The sequence below is a fragment of the Aotus nancymaae genome, unplaced genomic scaffold, assembly GCF_030222135.1.
Source record: "Aotus nancymaae isolate 86718 unplaced genomic scaffold, 86718_ANA_hifiasm-v0.15.2.pri h1tg000018l, whole genome shotgun sequence".
NCBI lineage: Eukaryota > Metazoa > Chordata > Mammalia > Primates > Aotidae > Aotus > Aotus nancymaae.
The window spans coordinates 25,298,882-25,326,569 of NW_026988430.1; the positions used below are offsets into that span (position 1 = coordinate 25,298,882).

General features: G+C 40.1%; 1 protein-coding gene and 1 pseudogene across 4 annotated transcripts in view; both read right to left on the reverse strand.

Moving 5' to 3' along the window:
• The window catches only part of AP2B1 (adaptor related protein complex 2 subunit beta 1), a 132,261-nt gene extending 104,926 nt beyond the window's left edge, over positions 1-27,335 (reverse strand). For 2 of the 4 annotated variants that reach the window (XM_064378465.1, XM_064378463.1), the window contains exons 1-5: positions 27,154-27,333; positions 19,164-19,223; positions 14,615-14,720; positions 7,255-7,390; positions 4,484-4,729 (exon numbers count right to left, since the gene is read on the reverse strand). In XM_064378465.1, the coding sequence (XP_064234535.1) occupies positions 4,484-4,729; positions 7,255-7,390; positions 14,615-14,720; positions 19,164-19,200 (525 nt within the window). In that variant the 5' untranslated portion in view covers positions 19,201-19,223; positions 27,154-27,333. Of the gene's footprint in view, positions 1-4,483; positions 4,730-7,254; positions 7,391-14,614; positions 14,721-19,163; positions 19,224-26,917; positions 26,977-27,153 lie in introns of those variants that run through there. The other 2 variants (XM_064378464.1, XM_064378466.1) reach the window with 2 other exon arrangements.
• On the reverse strand, positions 8,677-9,022 carry LOC110569076 (small ribosomal subunit protein uS14-like; annotated as a pseudogene).
• Positions 27,336-27,688: the final 353 nt, after the last annotated feature.

The following is a 27,688-nucleotide window of genomic DNA, read 5'->3' on the forward strand; positions in this document are numbered from 1 at the left end:
TTGGCTACCTCTTAGGTTGAAGTTTTCCAGTTCTTCACTAAAACAAGAATGAAGAGCTCAAAAAATGACGTTAATATGGGTACGTGTAACAAGGCCACGATAAGAGTAAGGCAAGTGAGGCACTCCAGGCACAAAGTTTAAGGAGGCACTCTGTTCTCAGGCTTGTGCAGGTACAGAGTTGGCACCTGAGAAGGAACATCTTCTTCTGAGACGGAGTCTCACTCTGTCGTCCAGGCTACAGTGCAGTGGTGCAATCTCAGCTCACTGCAACTTCCACCTCCTGGGTTCAAGTGATTCTCCTGCCTCAGCCTACCAAGTAGCTGGGATTACAAGCGCATGCCGCCACGCCCGGCTAATTTTTGTATTTTTAGTAGAGATGGAGTTTCACCATGTTGGTCAGGCTGGTCTTGAAATCCTGACCTTGTGATCTGCCTGCCTTAGACTCCCAAAGTGCTGGGATTACAGGCGTGAGCCACCACGCCCAGCTGAGTGTTTTGTTAAATTTTACACTCCAGGCACTTCTCTAGACTAAGTCAAACAATATCAGAGAAAAGTTCTGCGACTGAGTTCAGATAAAAAAGCAAAGATTTTCTATTTAGAGAGCAGTTGGTGCAGTAATTTGCTATCTAAGGCTGACACCCTGCTCCAGGAAAATCTATAAATAAAGAGACAACAAAACATGAGGCATTCCCAAAACCGTTTCTCAAAATCTATCAAGTAGCTTTAAATTTTCCCTAAAAATCTCCTCAAAGATATTTATGAAAATCTCCCCAAATCAGTTTTGATTTGTTGTAGTAAAAACAGGTTAAGAACTAAGAACATTATATAGTTTACTATAATATTATGATATTCTAAGGCCGGGCACGGTGGCTCATGCCTGTAATCTCAGCACTCTGGGAGGCCGAGGCAGGCAGATCACCTGAGGTCAGGAGTTCGAGACCAGCCTGGCCAACATGGTGAAACCGTCTCTTAAAAAAAAAAAAAAAATTATGATATTCTAAATTCAAAGAGACCCATTCATGTGTTGCTTGTTTTAATTTTATATAGCTAAGGAACGAGGAAAGAAAATAAGTAAAACAAGATTGGCATATTTTGATGACTACTGAATCTAGTGATGATAAATAAATTCATTTTATGTATTGTATCCATTTATTTGTCCTAATTTTGAATGTCTGAAGATTCCCACAATAAAAAAAGATAAATACATAAATAGCATATATATGCCACTTGATCTTATGGACTAGACGAAAACTAGCTCGCTTCTCTGCAATGTAAACTTTGAATAAATCGGACAAACTAAGCTTGTTCCAGAAACTTTCTATTCCTCTCAGTTTATCTGGATAAAGATCTCTAAGTGTGCTACTTGAGTGTGCGAGAGCACGCGCACATGCACACACACACACACACACACACACACAAATGCCTTTACTGCTAAACCCTCCCTTAGGCCTTATCCCTGACCATGTAACTTTACAGGTTCTGCATCAAATAATTTACATTAGCATAGAGATGCTGCCTCAAACTGGAGTTGCTTTTAAGTCAGAACTCATTCTCCCTTTGAGCCATTCCGTATTCTTAGCACCACTGAATATTGAGTAAGTTTCCATAGGGTACGTGATATTCTGCCCACCTGGTTGAAAGCTGCAGCACAAACACTTTTCATCTCCTCATCTGTCCTCAGGTAGAAAATTATATAGATAGTTGCTCAGAATAACAGTGAATCAAAAGCAATGCCAAAAACATAAGTTGGTGCCAGCTACACATTCTGTAAAACAGATACTACTGCTTTAGAAAATATTTTTTTATTATTTTGAGACAGGGTCTCTCTGTCACTCAGGCTAGAATGCAGTGGCACAATCACAGCTCACTATAGCCTTAAACTCCTAGGCTCAAGGGATTCTCCCACCTCAGCCTTCTGAGTAGGTGGAATTACAAGGATGCAGCACCACGTCCAGCAAATTTTCTTTTTTGAGACAGAGTCTCATACTGTTGCTCTGGCTGGAGTGCAATGGCACGATCTTGGCTCACTGCAACCTCCGCCTCCCAGATTCAAGCTATTCTCCTGCCTCAGCCTCCTGAGTAGCTGGAATTACAGGCGTCTGCCCCTGCGCCTGGCTGATTTTTTGTATTTTTAGTAGAGATGGGGTTTCACTATGTTGGCCAGGCTGGTCTTAAACTCCTGACCTCGTGATCCACTCGCCTTGGACTCCCAAAGTGCTGGGATTACAGGTGTGAGCCACCATGCCCAACCCAACGAATCTTTTTAAATAAGTTTTTTTAGAGGCAGGGTCTCGTTTTGTTGCCCAGGCTGGTCTCAAACTCTTGGCTTCAAGTGATCCTTCTGCCTCAGCCTCCCAAAGTGCTGGGATTATAGGCGTGAGTCACGACATCTAGCCAACTTTTTAATGTAATTTTAAAAAAAGGTGGCTAGATGTTGTGGCTCACACCTGTAATCCCAGCACTTTGGGAGGCAGAGGAAGGTGGATCACCTGAGGTCAGAAGTTTTGAGATTAGCCTGGTGATCTCAGGTAAAACCTCAGACATGGTGAAACCCCATCTCTACTAAAAATACAAAAATTAGCCAGGCATGGAGGTGGGTGCCTATAATCCCAGCTACTCGGGAGGCTGAAGCAGGAGGAAAATTGCTTGAACCCAGGAGACAGAGGTTGCAGTGAGCCGAGATTATGCCACTGCACTCTGGAATGAGTGACAGAGTGACACTCTGTCTCAGAAAAAAAAAGAAAGGTACCATATGGTGTTACTTAGGGGAAATAAAAAGCAGGGTTGAATCTTCTAGTACTGGTGGTGATACTCTGTCAGAAGTCATGATTAAAGCATCTGCACTTCCACACCCACACTGACCACCACACCTATGTCTAGGTTGAAAGATTCCTAATGGTAGTTAGCACCATAAAAACCCTAAAAAATTATGACTTGCTTCAACCTACGGCCTTAATATTAATCTTGAAGGATAATAAACAGAAGCCAAGACCACCTGTAAAATACAATGACCCAAACAAGATGTCAGAGTGGAGATGTAAACAAGTAATTTACAAGTGAGAGACAGTATCTATTTTCAGACAAATTCCAACTCTCCATTTAAAGAAGTTCGCTAAGAAAATATTCAGGCCAAGCACAGTAATTCACTGTGGAAGGCCAAGGTGGGAAGACTGCTTAATACCAGGAATTCACTACCAACCTGGGCAACATAGCAAGACCCCATCTCCACAAAAAATATAAAAAATTAGCCATATGTGGTGGCATGTGCCTGCAGTCCTAGCTACTCAGGAGGCTGAGGTGCAAAGAGTGCTTGAACCCATGAGTTCAAAGTTACAGTGAGCTACGATTGTACCACTGCACTCCAGCTTGGCCACAGAGCAAGAACGTATCTATAAAAGATAAATGAATAAGTAGATAAATAATTTTAAAAAGAAAATATTAACAGGCAAGGTGGCTCACATCTATAATCTCAGCACTTTGGGAGGCTGAGGCAGGCGGATCACGAGGTTAGGAGTTCAAGTGCAGCCTGGTCAGTATGGTGAAACCTCGTCTCTACTAAAAATACAAAAATTAGCTGGGTGTGGTGGCGTGCACCTGTAGTCCCAGCTACTGGGGAGGCTGAGGCAGAAGAATTGCTTGAACCTGGGAGCAGAGGTTAGAGTGAGCCGAGATGGCGCCACTGCACTCCAGCCTGGGTGGCGGAGCGAAACTCCATCTCAAAAAAATAAATACATTCAAAGGTTATCCACTGATTAACTTTTAGTGTTATTCACCTTTAAGTAACACTGCATTATACCAAAAAGGGAGCACTTTAAAGAAAGTGGCTATATTCTTCCATCTTCTTGGCAACAATATTTAGTGATCAATCAAATATATTCAATAGCACCCAATCCAAATGAGTTGCAGTTACTAGTGGTGTCAAACATTTGACCTCCTTCATTATGTAAGCAAAGTTTAAACTGTCAATAAGGAAAATAAAAGATCCCAAAACTTTAAGGTGTTAGCTACATTCTGGCTGCTAAACATTTAGAACATAATCAAGTTGGCTAAAAATAATCTTGTTCTAGAAATTCCCCTATAGAGAAATGCATCATAATAATTAGGAAATAAAGATCATTTTGATTCAGTTTCTAGTCCCACACCACCAGAAAGTACCACAAATATCCATCTGAAGAAAATAATCTTAAATATATGTAAATTTAAGACAAAACCTCCTGAAGAAAATGATGAATGTACTGGTTTATGGGCAAATATAAGCATAGGTACACTACAAAGATTTGCTTTAATATCCCTGCATTTTAGTACTTGGTTCTCCCCTCAAAAACACCGAGGATATGAGATAAACAATCTGTGAGACACACAGTCATGTTTCCCATAGCTACCCTATAACCCAATATTCCAAAGACAAGGTTCATATTAAACATGCTTTAACAAGGGACTTATTTTAAATACTGCTCTCTTTATAAAAGCAGAAGCTTATTACCATTGGATTTGAATCTGCTATGAGATCCCGTAGAGAATCCAGAAATCCCTGATCTTCCACCATTTGGGCGTTGATATCATGGAGTTTTGCCACACAGACTGCTGCTGTTTTCCGAACATATGGATCCTCATCTTTCAAGCACTTGCGGAGGGGCTCACAGAGATACTCTGTAATTTTGTCTACCCGAATGCACCCCATGGTTCTGACTGCCAAGGCTCGAATCAAAGGATTAGGATCTTCACAGTCCTACAGAAAACAATCACCAACAAATTTAAGTATACATGGTGGCTAAAAGTAAACAGTTGGCATAAGCTGCAAAAGAATACTTCATCAATTTAAGCTTCCAGTTACATTCTATGTGAGCTCTAATCTCCCATGCTATTCCTTTCCTAAGTACAAATTTTAGCTGCCCTATTTAAGAGTTTAGGTGAGGAAGTCATTTAACTGTTTTATATACAAAATGAGAAAAGGCTCAGTAGGATTCATTCCAGTGCCAGGCAGAGGCTTAGGGAGTTGGTACCAACCTACAGCCATTAGTGGATCTGCCCTAAAAACATAAAAAGCTTTTGAGCTTATATTCTGGCATAGGAAAAGAAAAAAAAAAAAAAAGAGGAATTGGAAAGACCGTGCCCTACTCCACACTGAGTTCCTAAGCATCAAGTAGAGAGAAAAGAGAGCTAGATTTCTGGGGCCTACAACCAACAAAACAAAGGAGAGCACAGGAGCTGGTCTGGGCTTGAAATAAGCACCTGGAGTTAAGCAGAAGAGAGGGCCCTCTGAGCTCCTGACTAACATATGTTCTCTTTTACTAGCAAGTGCTTCCAAATATAGTACAAATAGAATAGAAAAAATACTCTTTTAAAATGCCCTACAGTAAAAAATGTCTTTAAGCCCATATAAATCTATGCACAACTCTAACTTCCAAAAAATGTAAACTAAATTCTTCCCAATGATATATTCCATCTATGAACCACCAGTCATGGAGAACAAAATGCTGTGTTCTGACTCTGTAACATAGCTAAACACGGGAAAAGAACAAAAAGTCCATGAGAAGGACGAAAGCATACTGCTTATTGTGCAAAACATTTTAAATAGAAGCTAATTTTAGAAATGCTGTCTGAATTTTTTTAATGTCTGAAGTTTTTTTAATGTACGCTAAGTTCCAAATAGAGAAAAAAAAAACTAGTAAAAAAAAATTAATAGGAACAATCCCACTATTATTTTCTTTACGTCTAAGACAGGAAACATTTGACTGAATATTCAATAATAGTAAGAAAAATTTTTTGTCCATTTTGAAAGATATGATGATACTGTGGTTATGTTTAAATAAAAGAACTTATCTTGAAAAATGTAAGGACGAACCTATTTAATATATGATGTTTAGGATTTGCTTTAATATTATCCAGCAGGAGAGGGGGTTGGAGGTCAGAAAATATGTATGAGTATTTTTTTTTTTTTTTTTTTGAGACGGAGTTTCGCTCTTGTTGCCCAGGCTGGAGTGCAATGGCGCGATCTCGGCTCACCGCAACCTCTGCCTTCTGGGTTCAAGCAATTCTCCTGCCTCAGCCTCCCGAGTAGCTGGGACTATAGGCTGCGCCACCACGCCCAGCTAATTTTTGTAATTTTAGTAGAGACGGGGTTTCACCATGTTGACCAGGATGGTCTCGATCTCTTGACCTCGTGATCCGCCCTCCTCGGCCTCCCAAAGTGCTGGGATTATAGGTGTGAGCCACTGCGCCCGGCCATGTATGAGTATTATAAACAAGAGCAGCTGTGTGTCAGTAGCTGTTGAAACTACAAGATAATATTTAGAAATTCATTATACTAGTACTTCTTCTTGAATACGTTTAAAATTTTCCATAAAAAAATTAATCAAGCTGGGAGCAGTGGCTCCAGCACTTTGGGAGGTCAAGGTGGGTGGAGGTTAGGAGTTCGAGACCAGCCTGACCAAAGTGGTGAAACTCTGTGTCTACTAAAAATACAAAAATTAGCTGGGTGTAGTGAAGGCCACCTGTAATCCCAGCTACTTGGGAGGCTGACACAGGAGAATCACTTGAAACTGAAAAGCAGAGGTCGCAGTAAGCCATGACCATGCCATTGCACTCCAGCCTGGGCAACACAGCAAGACTCCATCTCAAAAAAAAAATAAAAATAAAAATAACAGCCTGACAACATGGTGAAACCCCATCTCTACTAAAAATACAAAATTATCTGGGCCTGGTGGCTAGTGCTTGTAATCCCAGCTACTTGGGAGACTGAGGCGGGAGAACTGCTTGAACTTGGAAGGAGGTTGCAGTGAGCTGAGATTGCATCACTGCACTCCAGTCTGGGCAACAGAGAAAGACCCTGTCTTGAAAAAAAAATTAATTAATCAATCAAATGATGTAAGATCTATTAAATGAAAACAAAAGTAGCAACTCCTGCAATCTCCACTACTGCTGACTCATAAGCATAATTTCTACAAACATAAAATAGGTAACTCCCCCCAGCTGCTGATACTACAATGGTATGTCCAACCTTCGTCAGCCTCGGCAGCTAAAACAGTGAGGTTTCACCAGGTTTTCTTCTACACATCTGGCAAGGATGCACCAAGCCCCACTAACAGAAAGCTCATCACATGGTTTGAATTTCCCTGGATGACACACCCTGGTTAGAATGCTTACAACATGAACATTCCTAGTCACTGTCAACACTTCCCTACAGTCCTTCCTTCAGAACAGAGGTAATTTATTTAATGCAGACTCTGTTCTTGAGGCCTTGGGAAAAGTTACCTTCACAAAGCTGTTTACAGCCATGATGGCCATGTCTGGCTGACTCTTGGCATAGTTCATCAAGTAGAGATACACAAGCTTCTTTAGTTCCAGATTGTCAGTCTGCATACAGTTCACTACATCTGGAAAGAGAGAGCTGAGAAGAGAGGATAAAAAAGTAAGTAAGCAGGTGTTGGTGCCAAGCTGTTGGTCAGAACATGAATAGCCTTAACTAACAGAGTGACTTGATGCAAATGTCCTCACAGTGGTAACTGTCACAGAAATGAATCACTAAAAGAATTGTAGGCCAGGAATGGTGGCTCTTGTCTGTAATCCCAGCACTTTGGGAGGCTGAGGTGTAAGGATCGCTTGAGACTAGGAGTTCAAGACTAGCCTGAACAACATGGCAAGATCCCATCTCTACAAAAATGTTTTTTAAAAAGCTGGGCGTGGTGGTGCACACCTGTAGTTTTAGCTACTCAGGAGGTTGAAACAGCTGGATCGCTAGAGCCCAGGAGGCCGAGACTCTAGTGAGCCTTGGCCACATCACTATACTCCAACCTTGATGACAGAGTCAAATCTTGTCCCTGTCCAAAAAAAAAAAAAAAATGTAATGTTGTTCCCAACAAGGTCTCTAGTTTTTGAGAAAGCTTTTTATTATGAAAAATTTTAATCCCAGTGCTGGGATTACAGACATAAGCCACTGTGCCCAGCTTCATCTATAATATTTCAATGTATATCTTAAGAATCCTTTTTCTTTTTTTGAGACAGTCTTACTCTGTTGCCCAGGCTGGAGTGCAGTGCCACAATCTTGGCTCACTGCAACCTCCGCCTCCTGGATTCAAGCAATTCTCATGCCTCAGACTCCCAAGTAGCTGAAATTACAGGCGTGGACCACCACACTTGGCTAATTTTTGTATTTTTAGTAGAGACGGGGTTTTGCCATGTTAGCCAGGCTAGTCCTGAACACCTGACCTCAGGTGATCTGCCTGCCTTGGCCTCCCAAAGTGCTGGGATTACTGATGTGAGCCACCATGCCCAGCCAAGTAGTACCCTTTAAAAAAAAAAAAAAAAAAAATTACCACCTTTATCACATTAAAAAAAAAAAAAAAAAAAAAAAGGCCAGGCCCAGTGGCTCACATCTGTAATCCAAGCACTTTAGGAGGCCATGGTGGGAGAACTGCTTGAGCCTAGAAGTTTGAGACCAGCCTGGGCAACATAGTGAGACCTCATCTCTATAAATAATTTTAAAAATCAGCCAAGACACAGTGATGTGCACCTGTGGTCCCAGCTACTCAGGAAGCTCAGGTGGGAGCATCACTTGAGCCTAGGATGCCGAGGCTGCAATGAGCCGTGATAATCCCACTGCACTCCAGCCTGAGGAACAGAGCAAGGTCCCATCTCAAAAAAAAAGAAAAGAAATAATAATTAAAAAAAAAAAATTATTTTATGTACAAAAAGGTAACATAGTTTCTCTCATTGGGTGGGTATCTTAGATAATCCATTCATGGAAGATCACGTAGCCCAACTTAATGAAACCTATATCCTTCGCATACTGATGGAAATACTGGTGGCATATATTGAGGTTGAATTTCCAGATAAGACTGTGTCCAGTTTCAGCAGACACGACAAGAGCAAGAACCCTGGCTGACTTTTCACGGGTGGCTCCAGTAGAGCTGCTGGTCAATCATCTTGCTTTCAGGAGTGCAACAGGGCAAAAGGAACAATAATTCTTCATATCAATCTACAGTTTCAAAGCACTACAGTTACACTTTTTTGTTTTTGTTTTTTTTTTGAAGACAGAGTCTCACTCTGTCACCCAGGCTGGAGTGCAGTAACGCGATCTCGGCTCACTGCAACCTCCACCTCCTGGGTTCAAGAAATTCTCCTGCCTCAGCCTCTGAAGTAGCTGGGATTACAGCCACACCATCACATATGGCTAATTTTTGTATTATTAGTAAGGATGGGGTTTCACCATGTTGGCCAGGATGGTCTCAAACTCCTGGCCTTAGGTGATCCGCCCACCTTGGCCTCCCAAAGTGCTGGGATTACAGGTGTGAGCCACCATGCCCGGCCTACAGTTACACTTTTTAATATTCATATTCTTCCATTCTTGACTAGTGGGAACTTAGCTCCTGAATCCTTGTGATATGATCTGGTATTTTCCATATTTTCCTTTATGACAAGATGTTCCATCCAGGCTCATTTTGTACACTTCTAATCCCAGACCTAGAATCAGTCATTCTCCAGAATGTCCTGATTCCCTTCTAGTGAAATTATTTTTTTAAGATTATATTATTCAGACAAATGAAAATTTGAGAGTAATCAAATATAAAAGGAGTTTATACCTTTCTTAGTTATAGTAATTTCATGATTTACCATCTTCCTATAAGCCACAGGAAATAAATTTAAAGGAGCACCAACCATTAACTTGGAAGGGTTGAGCGTGTCAGATTCTAAAGTGTAAGCTGTATTTTAAAAACACAGAATAACTATAACTTTATGGGAAGTTAGCAATTAATCTTTCCCACAATGCTTTATCAAAGTACCTTATAAATTTTTAATACTGTCAAACATCTTGCTACTAGCATAGAAGAAAGAAAAAAGAAATGTTGGTATATTTCCCCAAGAAAAGTAAGGGAAAAAAAGGGAATGAAATAGCTGGTCATATAGTATACGTCCTGTGTACACTAAAGGGTACAGAAGAAGAAATTATTCACAAAAAGGAAGCTGGACTGAAGTCAAGGACTCCACCATATCTCCAGTGAACCAGTAACTTTTGTCCTAAAAGGCAAACTATTTGTTTAACTTATATGCATGGTACCTACTGTTGTTTCATGCACATGTAGATATTTAGTAAATACTAAGAAACTCTCCAAAAATGTGTTTTCTATTTCCTAAACTAGCTCATGCAGAAAACAACCATAACCAGTAAATAAATGTGAAACATTAACCAATAATAAATTTAAGATCCTAAATAGTTTAATTCTAACAATCTAACACAAGGTCAAGAAGACTTAATAGCCAAAGATCAAGCAAGAAGTAAAAAGTGTTAAGGGCCAACCTATAAACTAGAAACCTGAACTTTCCAATATGGTAGCCACTAGTCACCTATGGCTACTAGACACAATGTGGCGAGTGTGAACTGAGATGTGATGCAAATGTAAAACACACACTGGTTTTGAAGACTTAGTATGAAAAATACAATGTAAAATACCTCATTAATCATTTTTATGTTGATTACATGCTGACAGGATATTTTAGATATATTAGGTCAAATAAAATATGTTACTAAAATTAATTCATCTGTTTCTTTTCACTTTTTCAAAATGGCTACTAGAAAATTTAAAATTACATGTGGTTCACACTGTATTTCTACTGGACAGTACTGTACTTGAGGTTACTTGCAGGGAAGGCTGAAATATGACAACCCACAAATAGTTAATCTCCATTCTATTTCTTTGCACTATTTTTCTAGGCACAGCTCATATGTCATCTCCAAGAAAGGTTCTTCAACTATTCCTGTTAACCTGGATCTCTCTTTGGTAGAAGTCATATTGCTTTTAAAATATACACTTTAGTGCCTAATTATGTAACTATATTTTATTTTTCCCTAATTTTTCAAGTTTTGAGTCTCATCAATTAGACAGTTAAACGTCATGAAGGCAAACAGACATCCACTAGCCTTTTGTTTGAACAGTGATAAGTGGTATAATGCTAGGTACGTAATAAATTATCAGCAATAGCAAGCATACAGAAAAAAAAAAATCGAGAGTTTTTTCTGTAGGATACAGACAGAAATAAGTTTGGCAAAACCACAACAGCCCCTGTAAAGGGGTATGACAATTTTTACCAATTTGTTTGTACTGATGCTTTCAATCCAGATTTATTATTTGGCAAAAACAGCCCTTCAGTGACTAGATAGATCACAGATAGGCAACTACTGCCTGTGTGCTAAATCCAGCCCAATGCTGAACTTTGTACAATCCATGAGCTAAAAGTGGTTTTTATAGATGAACTAAATGTTCATCTATAAGAATCTTGGCCAGGCATGGTGGCTCATGCCTGTAATCCTAACACTTTGGGAGACCAAGGCAGACAGTCAGCAGGCGTGATGGCAGGCTATATAGTACCAGTTACTCAAGAGGCTGAGGCATGAGAATCCCTTGAACCCAGGAGGCAGAGGCTGCAGTGAGCGGAGATTGTGCCACTGCACTCCTACCTGGGCAACAGAGAGAGACTCCATCTCAAACAATAAATAAATAAAACAAATCTGATGATGAAAAATGCTATGAATCCTAATTAAGCAAAATGTTATAATCCCCCAAAAGAATCCTATTCTTCTTAATAGTAGACCTGTGGTACAAAACATTATACTTAACTATTATTATATTTTGAGTTTCATCAATAAAAAATTTATGGAAATTGGTCTTCTCTCTTATTATGTAAGTAGCTACCTAAGAAACTCAATTTTGCCCCTTTGCCTGCTAAGCAAAGAGTACTTACTATGCCAGCCTGATGTACTTACTATTTTGTCCTTTATAAAAATGTTTGCCAACCCCTTAGATAGTCATAGAACAGCAATTTAAAAATCAAGTGTGTTTTATGTGCTAAACAAACAAAACAAAAATAACAGAAATTCCTTTCAGAACAGCAGCACCTGGAACACGGGAAGATAGAGTCATTTCCCATGCCACCATTTCTATCTGCACTTCCTGTCTGGTTAGGGAAGCAGCCCTCACATTTTTGGTCTCAGGAATCCTTTATACTCTTAAAAATTACTGAGATCCCAGAGAGCTTTTGTTCATGAAGGTTATATACCTACTGATATTTTATCAGGTCAGGAATTAAAACTGAGAAATTTTTTAAAAATTAATCCATTTAAAAAAGAAGAAACTCATTTCATAACATTTTAAAAGTAAAATTTACTGTTTTTAGAGATGATAACATTGCTTTTTTTTTTTTTGCAACTCTCTTTAATATCTAGTTTAAACAAAAACAGCTGGACCATCACATGTTCCTGCATTCAACCTTTTGTAAAATGTTGTTTTGAAATGTAAATAGAAAATCCAGCTTCATACATGTATATAACTTGGAAAAGGAAATAATATTTTAATAGTTTTTCATATAACTAGATATTCCTTATTTTCTTTCTTTTCTTTTTTTGTTATAACTAGGCATTCTTGATGCTACACAAAACTAGACAGGCTGGGCACAGTAGCTCACATCTATAATCCCAGCACTTTTGGAAGGCCAAGGCAAGTGGATCATTTGAAGTCAGAAGTTCAAGACCAGCCTGCCTAACATGGTGAAACCCTGTCCCTACTAAAAATACAAAAAAATTAGCCAAGTGGTAGGGGCACACACCTGTAATCCCAGCTACTTGGCAGGCTGAAGCAGGAGAATCGTTTGAGCTTAGGAGGCAGAGGTTGCAGTGAGCCAAGATCGCGCCACTGTACTCCAGCCTGGGTGACAGTGAGACCTGTCTCAAATCAATCAATCTAGACAAATGGTGTTTTTCCTCTTTCTGAGTCTAAAAAATGCAGTTTCTTAAAAGTTAGTTGCAATGTAGAATCTGAAACCTTATCAGTAAACTTTTTGTACTTGGTTGTATTAAAATCCACACATTTACATTGCATTTTGGTTTTTTTTTTTTTTTTTGAGACAGAGTCTTAATCTGTAGCACAGGTTGGAGTGCAGTGGTACAATCCCAGCTCACTACAACCTCTGCCTCCTGGGTTCAAGCGATTCTACTGCCTCAGCCTCCAGAGTAGCCAAGATTACAGGCACGTGCCACCGTGCCCGGCTATTTTTTTTGTGTGTGTATCTTTTTTAGTAGACACAGAGTTTCATCATGTCGGCCAGTCTGGTCTCCGACACCTGACCTCAGGTGATCTGCCTGCCTCGGCCTCCCAAAGTACTGAGATCACAAGCATAAGCCACTACGCCTGGCCTACATGGTATTTTGAATAGATCTTTTATCCATGCATAATTTTGTGATATACATATGCTCTGGTCATTTGGAAAAATGATTCACTGAGCTATGCTGACACATTTCATTATAAAACAGCAAACAATTACAATAATTAACTTCACCCTAATCTCCTCAGAAAAGTCTTTAAGCATTAGGAAGCTGTCAAGCCTTTGATGGGAGATAGTTTTCCAAAATTCTAATTTCTACTTTAAAACCTGAACTGTATCTGCTGTCAATGTTTTTCACTTAAAGTGACAGGTTCACTTTGTCCATTTTTGATAAAATATCTCCCAAACACCAAAGTCTGATTAAATACAGTTTGTCAATCATTCTTTCACACAAAAATGGTGTTTGCAATTCAAACAACTGCACAAGGGCTTTTTCTCATGTAGACCATCACACTGCTATGCAGCAGAAGAGCTTTATGGGTAATTCCTATTTCATTAGACAGAATATTAAAAAGTTTCAAGTTTTAATAAAACAAATTTTTACTGCTCATGGAGGACTAAGGGAAACTGCTCTCTTTTAGCACATGGTGGTGAGGGATACAATGACTACCATTATGGTTGGCACCACTGCCTTGATTCATGCTGTGGTACCAGCAGTTTTACCCACTACTGCTTTGCACCATCAGTGTAAACATCAAAATAGTGAAAAAGGCAAGTAACATCTAAGTATTATTATGAAAACAGCTTTGACCTCATGGACCCCCTGAAAGGGTCTTAGATTATCCTCAGGGGCCTGCATATAATCATTACTTATTTCCAAATGGTCTTAATTACAGAAAAAATGAGACTAAAAGGACTTTGTTAATATTGATTTTCATCTTAAATTCAGCAACTGAATGTAGACTTGTAAAGTTGAGGGCAGTGGCTTGAGCCAAATAAAGAACGTGTGAATTTATGCCTCTCAGTATATTTTTGTCTTCTTTTTTTTTCTTAATAAAATAAATAAAATACTAAATTATAAAAAATTTTTTACTTTTTTTTTTGAGACGGGGTTTCACCATGTTGGCCAGGCAGATCTCGAACTCCTGACCTCAAGTGATTCACCCGCCTCAGCCTCCCAAAGTGCTGGGATTATAGGCGTGAGCCACCGTGTCCGGCCTTATTTTTATCATCTCTAAAACAACCTCAGCCAAAAGATTTGTAACTGTGCCAGCTCTCAGGAGGTGTCAGGATAGATTTGAATACAACAAAATCAAACTCGTTTCACTGTGTTCTAAAACACACACACACACACACCCTCCCCAAATCAAAAAAACACCACTTAAGTAGAGCATCAATACAGAAGCAACTGCACTTCCTGATGATCTTTTTTATAATAGTTTTAAAGGAAAAGCAGGAAAGGCCATAAGATGGGGTATGGATCTCTAAAGTGACCAATGGCAAGGGTGATTACCCTTACCTAACATCCTTCCCCACAGTCATAGCAGCAATCACTTTCTTCACAGCCTCCTTTCTCTTTTCTTTCTTTTCATTGTTGAGTTCAGCTTTTAGTTCAAATATTTCTCCTGCAAGAGATGAGAACAAACTGGTGAAGTCCCAGGAGCACAGATTTAGAGCAAAATACTGCACTACGTAATAACTAATACCAGGATAGCAGGGCAGCAACTGAAATAAGATTATTTTAAAGTTATAGAATATGTAAAATTCAAAGCCCTAGATTATTACTTGACTCACTGATAAAGAAACCATCAGTAAGTTTTAAAAACCTTTTAAATTATGGCCAGAGAGAAAGATGCAATCCAGATCCTTAAGAACTGCAGGAGTGGGAAAAAAGCAAATCTCATTGTATCTAGCTACAGTGGAGAGAGAACAGTATCTGAAGGATGATCTTCCATCAGAATGTTAAAAATCTAGAGAATAACATAAATGTAGGTAGGGCGCAGACACATATTATCTCATTTATCCATGCTCAGCTTTACAGATTAAGAAATGAGGCTTGGGCCGGGCGCAGTGGCTCACGCCTGTAATCCCAGCACTTTGGCAGGCCGAGGCGGGTGGATCACGAGGTTAAGAGATCGAGACCATCCTGGTCAACATGGTGAAACCCCGTCTCTACTAAAAATACAAAAAATTAGCTGGGCACAGTGGCGCGTGCCTGTAGTCCCAGCTACTCAGGAGGCTGAGGCAGAATTGCCTGAACCCAGGAGGCGGAGGTTGCGGTGAGCCGAGATCACGCCATTGCACTCCAGCCTGGGTAACAAGAGCGAAACTCCGTCTCAAAAAAAAAAAAAAAAAAAAAAAGGCTTAAAGTTCACACAGTGAGTGACGAAGTTGAGCTTAGCACTATGTTTCCTGACTCTTGAATTCAAAGGTCCTCAACCCTGGCCACACATTAATATTACCTGAGATACAAAGTACAGCTGCACTCTGGACCAAATAAATCAGCATGTCAAGGAAAACTCATAATCTTTAAGAGCTCCCCTAAGCGACCATAATGCACAGCCAATGTTGAGAATCACTATTTTAATCAGTACTTTAATAAATTAATGGCCTTTAAGGCCCTTCCTATTCAATCAATCTAACAAGAATAATCTTGAAACCAAGAATGGTACACAAGGGAGTCATTTCTAAAGGTACAATCTTGAATGACTGCTTAGGCTCCGCATTGTAAAATGCCAGGGACTGTAATCACTGTTTTAAGGCCTGGTCTCCAGACTCACCTATCTTCAAGATGCTGGAACCAAAATAAAAAAGAAAGTAACAACCCTAACATTGTTTAAAAGGAAAGGAAAAAAATCACTAAGCCCGTGAAAAAGAGATTGACTACTGCCACCTCAACTTTCCATCTATACCCTCCAGCTCATCTACCATATTGCTTCAAAGACTATCCTCTACCTTCAAGACTGCTCCTGTTGTTGCTTTCAACCAGATCTCATTCAGCAGCATAGAAACAGTGGGGACAGACACTACATGATTTGCCTGAAATCACTATGTGGAAAGGAAGAAATTTTTTTTTTTTTTTTTTTGAGACGGAGTTTTGCTCTTGTTACCCAGGCTGGAGTGCAATGACGTGATCTCAGCTCACCACAACCTCCGTCTCCTGGGTTCAGGCAATTCTCCTGCCTCAGCCTCCTGAGTAGCTGGGATTACAGGCGTGAGCCACCGTGCCCGGCGAAAGGAAGAAAGTAATAAGACACAGAAGTAGAACACTTTCGTTTCAATATCCATGGACAATAAGGTAAAAAAAAGTTGTTCCAAAATTGCTATTTAATCAACAGCTACAAAGTGGCACATCCAGAAGAGCTGGGCCCTTTGAAGAGTCATTCTTCACCTTCATAGGACTCTTTATCACGTCCCATGCTGCCAAATCCAGCTCTTAGAGTTCCTCTCATTCACTTCCGGGAACAGTAAAGGACAAACAGCTGGGTTTCAGAAAGTCCGAATTGTGAATAGCAGCAGGTGTTATAGAATCAAAGCAGGATGTAACAGAAATTATTCCAATTCCAACAGCACAAATTTAAAGAATATATTTCAGTGGCAGTTCTGGTGGGTGTTGCAGGAAGCACAGGGAACACAGTCTTTATCAATTTTTTATGTATGATATTTATCAGCACTGATTCAATCTGGAGTCTCAAACTTTTACAAAAGCCTGAATTTAAAAAAAGGTCACCAGGAAGGACCCTTTTGAGGGTTGGAAGAGTTAGGAGAGTTTTAAAATTTTAACTATTTAATTTTAATTATATCCCTTCGTATCATTATAGACATGTTCATCAAGCACACAAAATGTTAACAGAAGATAGAAGAAATAAACCTATTTCCAAAAGAAAATCAGAAAAAGCTGGGAATGAATGACAAGTGGCTAATGGCTTTTATGAGATATAGGTAATAAAAATGAGGAAAAAGTTGCGTAGGACCAAACAGGGGTACTCAAAGAGGCAAAGTCATATATTCTACAACTTCATTAAATTTCTATCTTTTTTCCCCTCTTTCTCCCCACCCCCCGTCAAACCTACCAAGCACTGTTAGCAGCTAGCAGTGGTTTTCAGTCATGGCTACAAACTAAAATAATCTGGGGAGCTTTCTTTTCAATTTTTTTTTTCTTTTGAAACAGGGTCTCTCTCTGTTGCCCAGGCTGCAGTGCAGTGGCATAAGCCCAGCTCACTGCAGCCTTGACCTCCTGGGCTCAAGTGATCCTCCTACCTCAGCCTCCCAAATAGCTGGGACTATAGGTATGCACCACCATACCAGGTTAATTTTTTATTTTTTTCCTTTTAGTGGGAAATCATATTTAGAAACCAAGATCTAGGTACCAGGCATCCTTTGCACTTACTCTGATTTAGAGGAAATTAGGATATTTCGTCAGAAATTTCATCAATGTTAAGGTATTAAGAAAATATGACTTGTGCACAGGAGACACACAATAAATATTTGCTGAATAAATGAATGGAATACAGAAATGAAAGTAAAAGGACTCTACAGAGTGTTCTTTAAGACCAAACTCAACTAAACCTGGAGACAATTAGGCCAGTAACCATTTCAAGAGAAACAAGATAGGGAAATTCTGGGACAGAGATGTCATATTTCAGCCATTGGAGAAGAAGAGAAAAGGTACATTTGAGAAGAAAGTCAAATTGTCAGCAAACAAGAGAAAAAGAAGAATGGTAGTTGATGACATGTCCAGAATACTTTGGTAAATATAAGGATTGCTGAATACAAAAGTACAGAATTCTGATCCTAAGCAACAAATAAAGCAAGCTAAGCTACAGGCACAATAAGCTGAGATGGGCTAAAATGGTCTGTTTTGGATGAGAAGACCCTCCACACTTCTACAAATGATCTATTTAGGAACGATTTTATAAAAGATGAAAGGTTGGATGTTCTCAAGAAGGATCCTTTGTTCCTAGGCCCAAACTCATACATATAAACAAGCAGTATATTACTGAAAACAAAGATGAGGAGGCTAGTAAGTTCAAAGCCCCTCAAGTAATTCAGTCTATGACCTAAAAAAATCACTGATGGCTCTAGAGGTTGCCTGTTTTAAATATACATCTAGATGAAGAACAGAGTAGATGCATATGGAGGGATATGAAAATAATACATTTCGGTGCAGTGGCTTACGCCTGTAATCCCAGCACTTTGGAAGGCCAAGGTGGATGGATCACCAGAGTGATCAAGAGTTCGAGACCAGCCTGACCAATCTTTATGCATTGTCTGTTATCAAAACATCAGATAGCGAAACCCTGTATCTATTAAAAAACAGAAAAATTAGCCGAGCATGGAGTGGGCACCTGTAAACCCAGCTACTCCAGAGGCTGAGGCAGGAGAATTGTTTAAACCCAGGAGGCGGAGGTTGCAGTGAGATAGCACCATTGCACTCCAGCCTGGGTGACACAGCAAGACTTGGTCTCAAAACAAAAACAAAAACAAAAACAAAAAAAGAAAATAACACATTTGTATGCATTGTTTTGCAAGAGTACTTTTTCATTAAAGATAAAAATTTTTTAAATTATATGTATTAATATATGCACTTATACGCATAGAAAGACTTGAGGATATACACTGAGTTCCCTTGGGAATAGGAACAGGAAGGGAGAACTTTCATTTTTATTTTTTAAATACATATCTGTATTGCTTTAATTGTTTTCTTTGTTATAAAATGTTTAATTCCAAGTAAAAGTTATTTAACAAAAGAGAAAACATGTGCTGCTTCTTTTGTCCTCCTCAGACTTAAATAATCTTCAATGGATCAATACTGATTTCAAACAGCAGACTTTCTTTCACTAAACAGAACCTTCAAGTCAAAATAATGTACATCACAGCCCTATCTTTTAAAATCTATTCTTTAATAACTTGCTTGAATACATTTATCTGCAGAAGTAGTAGATGTCCAATGAGATTGTCTACTACATGTATGTCTGAAAGAAGAGGTCAAGAACATTCTGCTTGAGACAATCTCACACTACAACTTTTCAAAAATTTCAAAGATTTGATTAGATTCTCATACTTACCTTTTTTATTGGTTGTGAAATACTTGGAGTCAGTCATGACTTTGGATCTTTAATGTGCACCTATATAGCAAGAGAAAAGAATTCCATCATTCAGGTTATAGACATCCAACAAGGTATCCAATTAATTTTAACAACATACAATTAATTTTAGAAACACTTTAAAAAATTTCTAAAAATGTGGTCGGGTGTGGTGGCTCACGCCTGTAATCCCAGCACTTTGGGAGGCCGAGGCGGGCAGATCACCTGAGGTTGGGAGTTCAAGACCAGCCTGACTAACATGGAAAAACCCTGTCTCTAATAAAAAAAAAAAAAAAAAAAAAAAAGAATTTCTAAAAATGTATCTTCTTCCTTTACCACCACCATTGATGATTCAAGGAATGCAGAGAAAATCAAGAATGTGACCGGGTGCAGTGGCTCAGGCCTGTAATCCCAGCACTTTGGGAGGCCAAGGTTCACAGATCACGAGGTCAGGAGTTTGAGACCAGCCTGGCCAACATGGTGAAACCCCGTCTCTACTAAAAATACAAAAATTAGCTGGGCGTGGTGGTGGATGGCTGTAATCTCAGCTACTTGGGAAGCTGAGGCAGGAGAATTGCTTGAACCCGGGAGGTGGAGGTTGCAGTGAGCCGAGATCGCACCACTTCGCTCCAGCATGTGTGACAGAGCTATAATTCCTCAAGTCACTAATCTAAATCTAAAGGCCAAGTGTAATTGAGTAATAATATGAACCTATTATGGCTTTGTGATTTTATCCACAGTAACTCCTCAAAGCTTTCAAAAGCTAAAGGTGGACCTTTTAAAAATCTATCTTCAATTACTTTCCATTCAGGAATATCTGGTAACTTCTTGCCTCAAGCTGGAATCACTTCAAAGCATGTATTCTGAAGCAGTGTAAGGTTAAAAGAAAAAATAATGTTGCCAATCTACTCAAATACATGCAACTTTCAATAAAAAGAAATTCTTTCACCTGGTCAACATGGTGAAACCCCGTTTCTACTAAAAATACAAAAAATTAACTAGGCATGGTGGTGCGTGCCTGTAATCCCAGCTACTCAGGAGGCTGAGGCAGGAGAATTGCCTGAACCCAGGAGGCGGAGGTTGCGGTGAGCCGAGATCGCACCATTGCACTCCAGCCTGGGTAACAAGAGCGAAACTCTGTCTCAAAAAAAAAAAAAAAAGAAATTCTTTCAGAAAAAAACTTCAATTAGTAGGACAATATTCTTTCACAACAAACATCTAGAGAGGCAAACCATGACTTACATACAGAATTTAAAAAAATTTTTAGTTATGTGGATATGTAGTAGGTGCATATATTTATGGCGAGCATGAGATACTCTGATAACAGACAATGCATAATAATTACATTAGCGTAAATGGGGTATCCATCACCTCAAGCATTTAACCTTTCTTTGTGTTATAAACAATTCATTTATATTCTCTCTATTTTTAAATGTACACTAAATTATTGTTGACTGTAGCCACCCTTTTGTGCTATCAAATACTAGATCTTATTCATTGTATAGAACTATATTTTTGAATTTTTTTTTTTTTGAGACGGAGTCTCCCTCTATTGCCCAGGCTGGAGTGCAATGGCGCCATCTCGGCTCACTGCAACCTCCGCCTCCGGGGTTCAAGTGATTCTCCTGCCTCAGCCTCCTGAGTAGCTGGAACTACAAGCGTGTGCCACCACACCCAGCTAATTTTTTGTACTTTTAGTAGAGATGGGGTTTCACTGTGTTAGTCAGGATGGCCTTGATCTCCTGACCTCGTGATCCTCCCGCCTCAGCCTCCCAAAATGAGGGATTACAGGCATGAGCCACAGTGCCTCACCAGATTTTTTTTTTAATGTGGCTTTCTTACTTCCAACAATCCAGATTTAGCTAAGAGTATTCCCAAATAATGTCAGTTCATAGTTAAAAACAAGGCAAAAGACTGAGACATCTGTTCAGACATGAGAATCAAACTGGTGTTGAAACTTAAAACAATGTGGATATCAGCCTCAACCTTAACTCTTCTATCCCAATTTCCAGGAGAATTAATCCAGATGACAAATGGCTCCACGAATAAAACAAAAATGGCACAGCCTGGTCATATTTTTATTAAATAATAAGACCACTTTTTCTGATTAGAGAAACTCTAAGACTTTGTCCAATGTACCTGACTTCTTTAAATATATTAAAATTTGGGACTGGGCACAGTAGCTCATGCCTGTAATCCCAGCAGTTTGGGAGGCCAAGGCAAGCGGATCACTTGAGGTCAGGAGTTCAAGACCAGCCTGGCCAACATGGAGAAATCCTGTCTCTGCTAAAAATACAAAACTTAGCCAGGTGTGATGGCATGTGCCTTTAATCCCAGCTATTCAGGGGGCTGAGTCAGGAGAATCACTTGGACCTGGGAAGCAGAAGCTACAGTAAGCCAAGATCCCACCACTGTACTCCAGACTCGGCAACAGAGCAAAACTCCATCTCAAAAATAAATAAATAAATAAATAAATAAATAAATAAATAAATAAGAAATTGGGCTACATGTGGTGGCTCATGCCTGCAATCCCAACACTTTGGGAAGCCAAGGCAGGCGAACTGCTTGAGCCCAGAAGTTTGAGACCAGGCTGGGCAACATGGTAAAACCCTGCCTCTACTAAAAATACAAGAATTAGCCAGGTGTGGTAGCATGCACCTGTAGTCCCAACTACTTGGGAGGCTGAGGTGGGAGGATCGTTTGAGCCTAGGAGGTCAAGGCTACAGTGAGCTATGATCTCAGCACTGCACTCTAGCCTCAATGACAGAGTGAGACATTGTATCAAGGGGAATATATATATATATATTTAAATAATATTCCTCTGTACTCAAAAATGAGTATCTTCTTTCTTATCACCATCACTAATAACACTTATTACCAATTTCAGGACAAGACATCCTGGCATCTGCTCATTATTATCAGGTCAATATGACATAATATATTTAGTAAACAACAGTAAAGATGAATCTGGGAGAACAGACCTAAGCACCAAACAAATCAATGCAATTAAAGAAAAGGAAAAAGAACGAGATAAACATTAAAATAATTAAAAACGTCTGGTTCAATCTGAGCTCTAAAATGTGCTACTTGTACAGTTTAATGGAAATTAAACTCATTTGCTATCTTTCCAATCAGCTAATTACTATTTATAGTCTTGATCCTAATAGTTCTTTAGATTGTACCAGAATTTCACAGAATTATCTTGTTAAAAGAAGTGAGCTAGGACTCACAAATATTACCGAATACAGAAATTTCTCCTTTATTGTTTGTTATAACTAAAAAATAATCTGTAACAGAGGCTAGTCTTACACAATGTTTTTACAATGCCTTTCTAGCAAAAATGTAAAGAATGTTATAATCATTTAATCCATTCATAATGTAAACTAAATGTGAAGTGGGCAAATGAAGAAAGAAATCCTTCACATAAAATCCTTCACATAAAAGACCTGGAATAAATCTGAAGTTATCTGTAAATTTATATATACAAACAGAAAAACCAGTATACAGAAATGATTACTTGAGCCTCAAAGAAGGGCTATAGCTCAAATCCATTACAATCTGTCTAGCATGTTTACTATGCCATTCTAAGTCCTTTAAAACTTGTTTAAGATTTTAAAACCTCCTTAGAATTCTTGACCCAATTTATTTAAAAAAGCTCATATACGCACACACATTAAATTTTTTTGGCTAGGCGAGATGGCTCACGCCTGTAATCCCAACACTTTGGGAGGCTGAGGTGGGCAGATCGCTTGAGCTCAGGAGTTTGAACTGATGTTGCTTGGGCAACATGGTGAAACCCCATCTCTAATAAAAATACAAAAATTAGCTGGGCGTGGTGGCACAGTAGTCCCAGCTGGGACTCACTGCAATGTCTGCCTCGTGGGCCTAGGAGTGATCCTCCCACCACAGCCTCCCGAATAGGTGGGATATATGTTGGGATTACAGCCATGAGCCATCGAGCCCAGCTGATTAAATTCTTTTCCCCCCAGACGAAGTCTCACTGTGGCCCAGGCTCCAGTGCAGTGGCTCAATCTGGGCTCACTGTAATCTCTGCCTCCTCAGGTTCAAGCAATTCTCCTGCCTCAGTCTTCAGAGTAGCTGGGACTACAGGCACCCACCACCACACCCGGGTAATTTTTTTATTTTTAGTAGAGATGGGGTTTTGCCTTGTTATCCAGGCTGGTCTGGAACTCCTGACATCAAGTGATCCACCACCTCGGCCTCCCTAAGTGCTGAGATTACAGGCATAAGTAAATTCTTAACAGGAATTTTCACTACATTCTACTAAACAATAAATTAACCTAAGTCTTAAGTCATGCCTTTATCAGTAGCTCACATATTTCATTATCTCCCCTAACAATTTCAATGTCAAGGAATATATTACTGTCCTGTTCACTGTGAGCATTAAGTGTTCTTAACTAGAAAATAATGCACCCACCCATAAAATTTCAGGGAAGTGAGAAAGGTCAAGTATCTTTAGAAGCTCATAACATAGGTTCTAAATTAAGAGTCCCTGCTCTAAAGAGAAGGGATATCACTCTTGTAACCAACACTATTGTAAACAATAGTTAACAAAATATTCCCTATACATATTGGCAGAGAAACATGGTACCAAGTGGGTTCTTGCCTTAAACCAAAAGAAACTCCAAGAAAAGAGCCGGGTGCGGTGGCTCATGCCTATAATTCCAGCATTTTGGGAGGCCAAGGTGGGCAGATCACAAGGTCAAGTCATTGAGACCATCCTGGCCAACATGGTGAAACCCCGTCTCTACTAAAAATACAAAAATTAGCTGGGTATGGTGGCCAGCGCCTGTAGTCCCAGCTACTGAGGAGGCTGAGGTAGGAGAATCACTTGAACCTGGGAGGCGGAGGTTGCAGTGAGCTGAAATCGCACCACTGCACTCCAGCCTGGTGACAGAGAGAGACTACATTCAAAAAAAAAAAAAAAAAGAAACTCCAAGAAAAATAAAAAGTCTAAATAAAAACAAATCAGAAGTGACTGTTGCACAACACTGTCAATGTACTAAATATCACTGAACTGTTCACCTTAATGTGGTTAATTTTATGGTATGTGAATTTCACCTCAAAAAAAATCACATATATATAAGTTTATCTCATTAAATATATATTAAATATATATAACGAGATACACTTAATCACATGCTAGATATGGACATAGCCAAAGTTTCCAAAATACAGGATAGCAAAAACTGATGTCTGCATTAGAAGTTACAGAAAAAGTATACAAAATAGAGCTCGAGAAAGAAAAAGCAAGTATTTGCTGAAGTGCCTCAAAAATCAAACTGCTTCTATGGGGGTAAAAATGTTCCTTCAGGAGAGCCAGAGAAATAAGCAAAGCCATGATGGAATTTGAACTCACACTACCTTTCTACCAGATCAAACCAGACAAGTCACTGGCTCTTCTAAGGCTTTATGGTATGGCCTAAGGACATTGTTAAACAGCAAAGCTGTCAGAGTCAAAGCACATAATCACTCTTACTTGCCCTGACCAGAGTGTGATGTCACTGCATTTCGGAAAAGGCCTCCCTGAGCAGGATTATAGATCCAGGTTTAACATAACCTAGTTTCTACCAAATAGAGATTGTGAAAGTCCCTCCTCTCCTGTACCTACCTCCAGTTTCCCAAAAGAGAGCAGCAAAATGAGATTAATACCTTGGGTAGAATAAGGTCAGAAAAAAATTAATGTGGTCTTAATTCAAATGGCTCTTTGGGAAGCTAAATTAGTTTGTAAAGTCACTAAACCCTCCTATTCACAAAGTTGGGCTTTACACAGTTCAGTGCTCATAGTGAAAAACTAGCCAAAGTTAACCAAACTGTAAAGCAGAAATGTCATTCCAGTAATCTTGTATTATAAGAAAGTGTCAAATTCATTTTGAATCAAATATTCAATAATGATGCAGACAACAGCACCATCAAGTATCATTTTGCTCATAAGAAATTAGGAGACACATGGCCAGACGCGGTGGCTCACGCCTATAATCCCAGCACTTTGGGAGGCCGAGGCGGGTGGATCACGAGGTTAAGATATCGAGACCATCCTGGTCAACATGGCGAAACCCCATCTCTACTAAACATATAAAAAATTAGCTGAGCATGGTGGTGCGTGCCTGTAGTCCCAGCTACTCGGGAGGCTGAGGCAGGAGAATTGCTTGAACCTGGAAGGCGGAGGTTGCGGTGAGCCGAGATTGCGCCATTGCACTCCAGCCTGGGTAACAAGAGCGAAACTCCGTCTCAGAAAAAAAAAAAAGAAATTAGGAGACACAAAAGCTAAAATTACCTGCTATTTCTATTTAAACATAACAGACTACAAAGTAGCTTCTTAATATTATACAGAAGGAAAGAAGTTCAAAAGTTTTACATCTAATTCTTAACCGAAATAACGTCAAACTCTGGAAAACTTAAGCCTAAAAGAAAATAAAGAAGGACAAGAGAAAGGAGAACGTGTCCTATTTAATATATCCCTTGCTCAGCTTGGTTCAAACCTGTGCCTAAAAAGTTAATATTTCAAAATATGGATCTTTTAAGGAAAGAAAGAATGAAAAAACCGGACTTCCTTGAGTCTCTCAAGCCACAGTCACAATATTAGATTTATACTGATTTTACCACCCAGCGTTTAGTGAGGCTGTTTGCATTATACATCATCCTTTCTGCTTCCTTCAAAGTTTCAACGGCTAAGATATTAAGATACCTGCAAACAGTTCTCACCTTACCCGGGCGCTTAGTCATCTCTGGAATGTGTTACACGTTTTCTTATAGAGCTGCGCCGCCTTCATCTAAGGGTATCTGTTACTTTGTAAGCTCACCCTGAGGCTAAGCAATTGAAGTATACAAGGACGGTAATTAATAATTTAAATTGATTCTCATTGAGACCACCTTTCTTAGTCATTGTGCCTTTATCAGCCTAATGTTCTTTCTCTTAAATCACAATGGTTATGATAAGTTTTCAAACACTTTTCTTTTTCAAAAGTGAAGTTTGGCTGGGTGAGCTGGCTCACGCCAGTAATCACAGCACTTTGGGAGGCCGAGGCAGAAGGATCTGGGGGATCGCTTGAGCCCAGGAATTCGAGACCAGACTGGGCAAAACAGTAAGACCCTGTCTCTAAAAATACAAAAATAAAAGTCAAAAGTTTAATGAAGCATCTGCGTGAATTCAATAAAAGCCTGTCCTCCCATCCAACCCCTCCAATAGAAGACTACTCTGAAAACAACCAGCATGAAAACATTATTTGGATTCAAATGATAAGGAAATAACAGAAAGTTCCAGTTTCTTTACTTCCAGCTTAATCTACAGCCTTTCCCGAACCAGACCACTCCTGCAGAGCCCCCCACAAAAAATTCTGGGTTAAGACGGGTTAAGATTTACCCGCATTTGCTTCCCCCTCTCTCACATCGAGTAAATTCTGGAGGTTACTCTTTCCTTCCTCCAAGGGTCAGGAATGCCTCTTCTTTCCCCAGGTGGTCAAGATTCTAGTGATTTGCGCCTCCATTACCGAGCAGGGAAGAGACGACGTTCGCCCATCAATGAGCAAAACCTTTGAGGGAATCCCTTTTCCTTTGCTTGCTGGACACGTTCCAGCCTCTCAGTGAAAGACGCCGAGCAGGGAGGAAGGAAAGTTCCCCCTACGGCCTCCAGGCTCTATCGGCCACACCCCTGGCCCCCGGCCCTCCTAAACCCCGAATTCCTAAACGCATCTTCCCCTCATGCCCCCAGCTACCTGCTGCCACACCCAAGGATTCCCTCGCCGCACCACAGCCACCATAGTGGAGACCCTTTCTCCAACCCTTTTCCTAACAACGGTCACACCCGACGGTTCCCTGAATCCTCAACGGTCACGCTCTTAGGATTTCCTCGCCTCCGCCGGTCTCCGATGCCAGCCTGGGGTTCCCCTTCTCACCGTCCCCCACCCCGTCAATTAGGGACACACCCCAAAAGCAGCCGCCCTGAACTCACCGGAGGCGGAGGCGAGGGCGAGGGCGCGGGTGGCGGAGGCAGCCGGAGAGCACAACCCGAGCGGTGGTGTAATGGTTTCCTGCCCGTCACGATTCTTTTCTAGGTCCAAGTCACTGCGCAAAACCCACTTTGCCAGGGACAAAGATGGCGTGCAGGAAACTCTGACGTCAGATAACTTCGCCGCGCAACGTCATCGGGGTGCGCGGGAGACCTGGAAAGGCGGGGATCTCTGTCGCCTCCCTTGGTCCCTGCAAAGCTGGCCCACCTGGGCCCCAGAGGATAAGCAGCTACCCCAAACGGATTTATTTACAAAGCTGACAAGGGATTTGTTTCCTCGCACAGAAATTCTCTGAAAAACGTATAAACATAAAGATGATGAAATATCGGCCGGGCACGGTGGCTCACGCCTGTAATCCCAGCACTTTGGGAGGCCGAGGAGGGAGGATCACCTGAGGTCAGGAGTTCGAGACCAGCCTGGCAAACATGGGGAAACCCCGTCTCTACTAAAAATAAAAAATTAGCCAAGAGTGGTGGC